The sequence below is a fragment of the Galeopterus variegatus genome, unplaced genomic scaffold (assembly GCF_000696425.1).
Source record: "Galeopterus variegatus unplaced genomic scaffold, G_variegatus-3.0.2 Scaffold2566, whole genome shotgun sequence".
Taxonomy (NCBI): Eukaryota; Metazoa; Chordata; class Mammalia; order Dermoptera; family Cynocephalidae; genus Galeopterus; species Galeopterus variegatus.
In genome coordinates this window covers 47,689-53,836 of record NW_007728677.1, presented here as the reverse complement: position 1 = coordinate 53,836, position 6,148 = coordinate 47,689, and the positions used below count along the sequence as shown (strand labels likewise).

At 37.5% G+C, this 6,148-nt stretch overlaps 1 protein-coding gene across 1 annotated transcript in view; it reads right to left on the bottom strand.

Annotated features, from left to right (window-relative positions):
• Nucleotides 1-6,148, bottom strand: part of LOC103598321 (WD repeat-containing protein 49-like) — a gene marked incomplete at its 5' end in the record, with an annotated part of 92,510 nt that overhangs the window by 42,851 nt on the left and 43,511 nt on the right. Inside the window, 3 exon segments of the mRNA XM_008582319.1 lie at nucleotides 1,256-1,420; nucleotides 3,177-3,275; nucleotides 5,325-5,455. Of these exon segments, the coding sequence (XP_008580541.1) occupies nucleotides 1,256-1,420; nucleotides 3,177-3,275; nucleotides 5,325-5,455 (395 nt within the window).

The following is a 6,148-nucleotide window of genomic DNA, read 5'->3' as shown; positions in this document are numbered from 1 at the left end:
AAAGTCTATTCTAAATATTCCACACTGTTTCTAAAATTGTGGGAGTATGTCTTTGATTGTTAATGTCATTGATTCTTAATGATAAAAATTTTTACATGAGTATCATTCAGATTTTGCATTTGCAAATTAAATGTGGGACAGTGAATATAGAAAACATGGTTCAGATATATTTATTTCCTTCTTCAAACATATAACACATATGTGTCTAGATTCTTAATGTTAAGAAAAAATACTTCAAAAATATAATTCTTATTTTAGATTCAAGTTCAAAGAATACGTATTACTCTCAAAAGCAGATTTTTATTTTGGGAAGATGAAAGCTGTATCAATGTCACACTAATTATCACCATTGGAAACAGAGAGAAAATTAAGCAAATGGTTATTTCATCTATGTAATAACAAATAACTAGGGCCGGCCCAGTGGTGCACTGGAGAGTTCGGATCCCATGTGGAGACCGGTTCCCGCTCACTGGCTGAGCACGGTGCGGGCGCAACACCGAGGGTTGCGATCCCGTTACTGGTCAGTAAAAAAGACAAAAAGGAAAAAATAAAATAAAATAAAATAAATAAATAACAAATAACTACATTAAATCACATAGTAGCACAAGTATCAGTATACATTTCAACAGAAGATCTAACCAGGACCCTGACTTATTCTGGAAAGTATGCTCAACTGGTAAAGATACTCAAGGCACTACCAAAATAATCAATGCAGACAACAGACAGCTCTTATCTTGGGGTCAGCAGTTATTTCAAATTTTGCTATTGCCCCAATCTCCAAACTCTTCATTATTTTCTCCCAGCTCATTTTGATAACAGGGGCCTGTACAGTCACTCTCAGACTCTATTTTTCTGCTATATGTGGACCTAAGTTTTGATTCATGTATTTGGGCCATATATCTTGCTGTGCCCCCTACCCTTCTAAAATCTCTTTATGACACGACTAGAACACCAATTCTAATTGTTGCCCATACCAAATAGTTTGCCAGAATTTTTCCCACCCTGATCTTGACATAGCCAGCACTAGATATATTGGTCGTGGGATCTAGTCTGGCTCCTGCTCCTGGCCCATCCTCCTCAATCCCAACCTTGTTTACCATGGCCTGTGGTCTCCCCGGACCCAGTACTAACTTGTTAGCTCCATGCAGTCAAACTCTACAACATCTAGATAGAAATAGATTGAACTTTCTTTACTTCTCTCTTTTTCAACATCGTATCAAAGCAGTCTATAGAAAAATATAAATATATATTTTACCTGTCACTGCAATATTTTTTCTTGCTTCAAGGAAGCAAAGTCTCATAACAGCATTATTTCCCTTGGTGTCAGTCTCAAAGGTGAGGGCTCCCAGGGTAGCCTGGTCTGCCTTGGGGTGGATGAAGTAGCTCCTCCCAGCACTGAGAAGCTTTTGAGGTTGTGTATCTGTGATGGAGACAAAGCCAGGTGTCTTAATGAAGAGAAACATCTGCTTATCTAACTAGTGCCTATGAAAAACCACAGGCCCACCCACATCACTGTCCTGGATGACTCCATCAAATCTCACAATAGACTTCTGGTCAACAGCCATCAAGCCTTCCGCTGTTAACTTCCTCAACCCGAACTTGAAGGACTGTTTGATTTCATTTTTGTTTTGCATATTCCTTACGTGCTGACTGTGTTTTTCCTTGATATGAATTAATAAGGACTTCATATTATAATCACTGCTACCATCTTAAAGATCCTGATATGCTCAAGGCAAATGTGACTCTAATATCATTGCATTTACAGTTTATTAATCACTAATATTAATCTTGCAAATATTGTAATGAACATGAGGTTTAATTACTATTCAAATATATTTAAATGATCATTTTTTAGCAATACTATTTTTTAGTGAGTTACCCTGGCTGGGACATTCCTAATGGTACTTCAATTATCTCATGACATCATCTCCAGACAACACTAATTAATGAAAACAGGAGATGTTCATCTCAGAATCTATGAATAGTCTACACATTGTTATGAAAAATCTATACAGAGGAAATTTCAAAATTTCAAACAGGAAATCTATAGCAATGCCATTTGTGTCTTTTAGAAATACGATATTATTTACTTTTTTCTCATTTTTTTCTCTTGTATTTAATGGTAACCTCAATTAGATTGCTGTAAGAGTGAGATGGTGCTCGCCTGAAGGCCAATAAAGAGGAACAGGCAGAACTGCACCCTCTGCATGGAAGCTTCATATGAAACCTAATGGTTAGCTCTTTGTACATAAAGCAGGTCAGAGCTTTCTGTCTGCAGCCAAATAACTCCTGAAGCTTTTAAATTGGTTTACTTACTCTTAATATATTACCTTCTCAGCTTTCCACAACCAACTTCATCTAATGGCCAGTTCTTTCCTAAGGCCCAATTCAGCCTTAGTAAGTTTATCCAATTGAGACAACAGAACCTCACTGGGCCATGAGAAATGACATTTTCATTACCAAAATAAATTAATCGAAGGAAAAACCTTTAGTTTCTACAGAAACTAAAATAAAATGTGAAAGGCAATTGTCAAGACATTTTGCTTAATATAAAATATTCATGTGCTCTGCTAAACTCCCATAAAATGCAATCTACTCCATCTCATGCTCCTCACAGGTTTCTAAAGCAAGGAATAATTTAAGATTTCCAGGTGGCATAATATTTGATACAATCTCCAGATTGAGCCTGAACAGCTTATCAAGAGAACACAAGTTCCTATTTTCCTATTTTCTAAAGCAAGGAATAATTTAAGATTTCCAGGTGGCATAATATTTGATACAATCTCCAGACTGAGCCTGAACAGCTTATCAAGAGAACACAAGTTCCTATTTTCCTATGAAGGAGTACCCAAGGTTCACTCAAAGGCAATTTGGTGAGTTTTATTGGCAAAAACTAAACTAGATAAAAATGAGAGGCCTGCTCGCTGTTGTCAGTAATTCAGAAACGCTGACATAGCATAAAGAGAAGAAATGGCATGACGTGGAGAATTTGCTAAGCCAAGTAAATCTCAAGGTCCTTTTTAGTCACTTTGACAAGGCAACAATATCACTAATCCTTCGTGCTTACAAACAATCATCTATAATTTAGGAGCAAGCTGCATCAGGTAATGCATTAAGAGCCAGGCCTGCTGTGGTTCGACTCAGCCACGTTATTTTAGTTTCAAACTTGCACTCACCTGATTTTGATTTTAGTGGCCTCTGGTAATCAGGTTGAACCACACAGTGAGCATTTGCTGTGCTATTGTTCCACAGAAGAATTTCTCCATTATAACTCCCTACATGGAACAGGATGAGAACATAAATCATCAAAAGGCTAGATAGAAAATACGAGCAACAGAAACTCAGAGAAGTCATTGCCAATATTTCTTACACAGAATCTGGCACAAAGTAGGCACTCTCTCTATATTTTTGAAGACATGAAAAGTAATAACTAGTATTCTTATTAACTTTCGAGCTTACAATCCTCACAGCATAACCTGTGCAGTAGATGTGGTAGAAATTACTGTTATATCCTTTTATTTTACAGTAATAAAGCATTCAGAATAAAGGCTTTGCAGTTAAACAACTTGAGTTTGAGTTTTTAGCTGCATAACCTTGGGCACATTATTAAATTCTACTTGATGCCACGATTTCCTCATCTGTAAAACCAGGTTAATAATTGTATTTGTTGTGAAGAATGAAAAGTATTTAGGACAGTGCTGAGCATATCATAAGTACTGAAAAAAGTGTTAATTATCATACTTTTTATTATTAAGTGCAAGCCAATAATGTTCTTCTAGGCTTCTCTTCCCCACGTCTCTTCATGTTTGTGTGTCTATGTGTCTTCTCATCCTTTCTTCCTCCTATATTCTTTATTGAATACTGCTTTCTCCAATCCTAAATTTTCCCTACAGAAAGTCCCTTGCTACTGCTCTTTGCAGAGAACAGAGAGAAACCCAAATAGTGAGGATCAGTCTGACCAAGCCTGTCCTGTGGAGGAGCAACACAGCAATGCCCAGACCTGGCTCTCCATGGCCCAGCGAGGACAGCTCCCTCCTGAACACTGTCAGTGCAAGCAGACGGCAGAGGAGAAGAGTCAAGGTTGGGTGGAATGGACAGGTGGTAGCTGTCTTGGGATTTGGGGAGAGGATAGTGAAAATCATACTAAACTCTATTTGCCTGGAACGAACAACCTGTGTAACTCACAAATTGGCCAAAGGGGATGGATTTCAGCTGTCCATGGGAGTATCCATCTTCTCCTATGATTTTGAGATGTTTACCTGCAAAGTGCTTAACCGAACATTTTCACATAAGACCGATGGGATGAGAATGAATGAAGAAATTATCTATCCACCAATGCAGCGGTATTTTATGACATTTCACAATAACAACCACACAGCTTCATAGTTCACTGCCTCCATCACATTTCAGGATGAGAATCTCCCTGCAGAGGTGGATTTCCAGTGGCTATAAAGCATATTAAACTACAGAGTTAGCCCTACCAGAAGGCAACCAGGTAAGTCCTGAAAAACTGTAACTTTAAATGTAGATAGATCAGTAAACCTCATATTGTAACAGTTCTTAGATATACAGGCTCCTTTCCTGTAAATTTCCATTCCTCTTAATTGATGACACTTTTGGTACTATAAAAAAAATCTAGGCTGTCAAAATATGGACTTCAAAATTTCATGGTGCAATCTGTCTTTATAAGTTGCTTTCTTTGGCCAGGAATGACACAACAATTTTTTTATCCTCTTTAATATGCCACATCAAAGCATGCCCATGGATCATTTTAAGAGCTCGATTTGTTGACATTTTGTAAGGACCGTCTTTAACCAACATTATCTGGGCTAAATTATGCCAAAGTGCTAATATGTTGCCATTATGAAACATCTGAGTGCCATCAAGATGTGACTCATACCCAACAGCCCTAATGCTACTCCTGGAAAATGGACAATAAAAACAAAAACTAATATTCATTTAGGCGCTAACTGTGTGCCAAGCATTGTGTTAAACACTTAAACATATAATATGCACTATAAACCAAAGTATATGATTACTAGTCAGAGAAAACTGTAATTCAGAGTTTAAATAACTTGCTCAATATCATGACACCACAAGTGGTGACACAAGGACGTGAAGCCAGAGAGCGCCAAGTCTAGGAGCTGATGGCCATAACCACTAATGTATTGCCCAAGGAATAAGGAACAAGAAAAACTTTAAGTGAAAGGGCTGCTTTTTCAAGATCTCTATTCAGTTTTCAGCTGAGAAAAGGCTTTATTTTTAAAGTGAGTGAATCAAAACCAAACTGTAACCACTGATTGTTCAGTGAAGATTCTATTCACCTGTAACTAGAGTTTGCGGAGGTAAAAATGCAGCACACAAGATGTTATCATGGTGCTGAGCTCCTCCTTTCCACTCCTCAGGCTGGATGAAAAATTGATTGAAGTTCTGGGGTCGAAACACAGTAATAGCCCTAGTAAAAAGGATATGGCAATTTAGCTGTGGATCTAAAATTGATATGGATATTGAGTAGCCATTATCCACTTGGGTGGCATGATTTGAGAGGTCTAAAAGACTATGCTGCTCAAAAGTTTATCCCCACTTGTCATCCATAGTAATGAAATTTCCACCCCGAACTTTCTTTTGGATTCTCTCATCTAATTCTCTAGTAAAATATGCATATTTAACAGCGGAAGGTTAATTATCCTTTCACAACCATTGATAAAGACTATGCTGCTCAAAAGTTTATCCCCACTTGTCATCCATAGTAATGAAATTTCCACCCTGAACTTTCTTTTGGATTCTCTCATCTAATTCTCTAGTAAAATATGCATATTTAACAGCGGAAGGTTAATTATCCTTTCACAACCATTGATATCAAACATGTATCCATTTATCACATTAATTATCCATCACCAAGACCCTAAAGAAAAGCTTCCTCATATGGGTACCATGTAACCACTGAGTTTTGTGGCAATAACAATAAAAGGGGGGGAGTGGTCTATGAACAAATAATGTTGGGTAGTTTAAACAATATCAGTAAGGTTTTCCTTTCATCAAAGCTTCTCAGGACATTTAACATGTCAACATTCCCTGTGGCATTCCCCAGACTTACTTGACCACAGAGTCCATTCTCTTGGAGTCCACAGCATCAGGAACTACCATT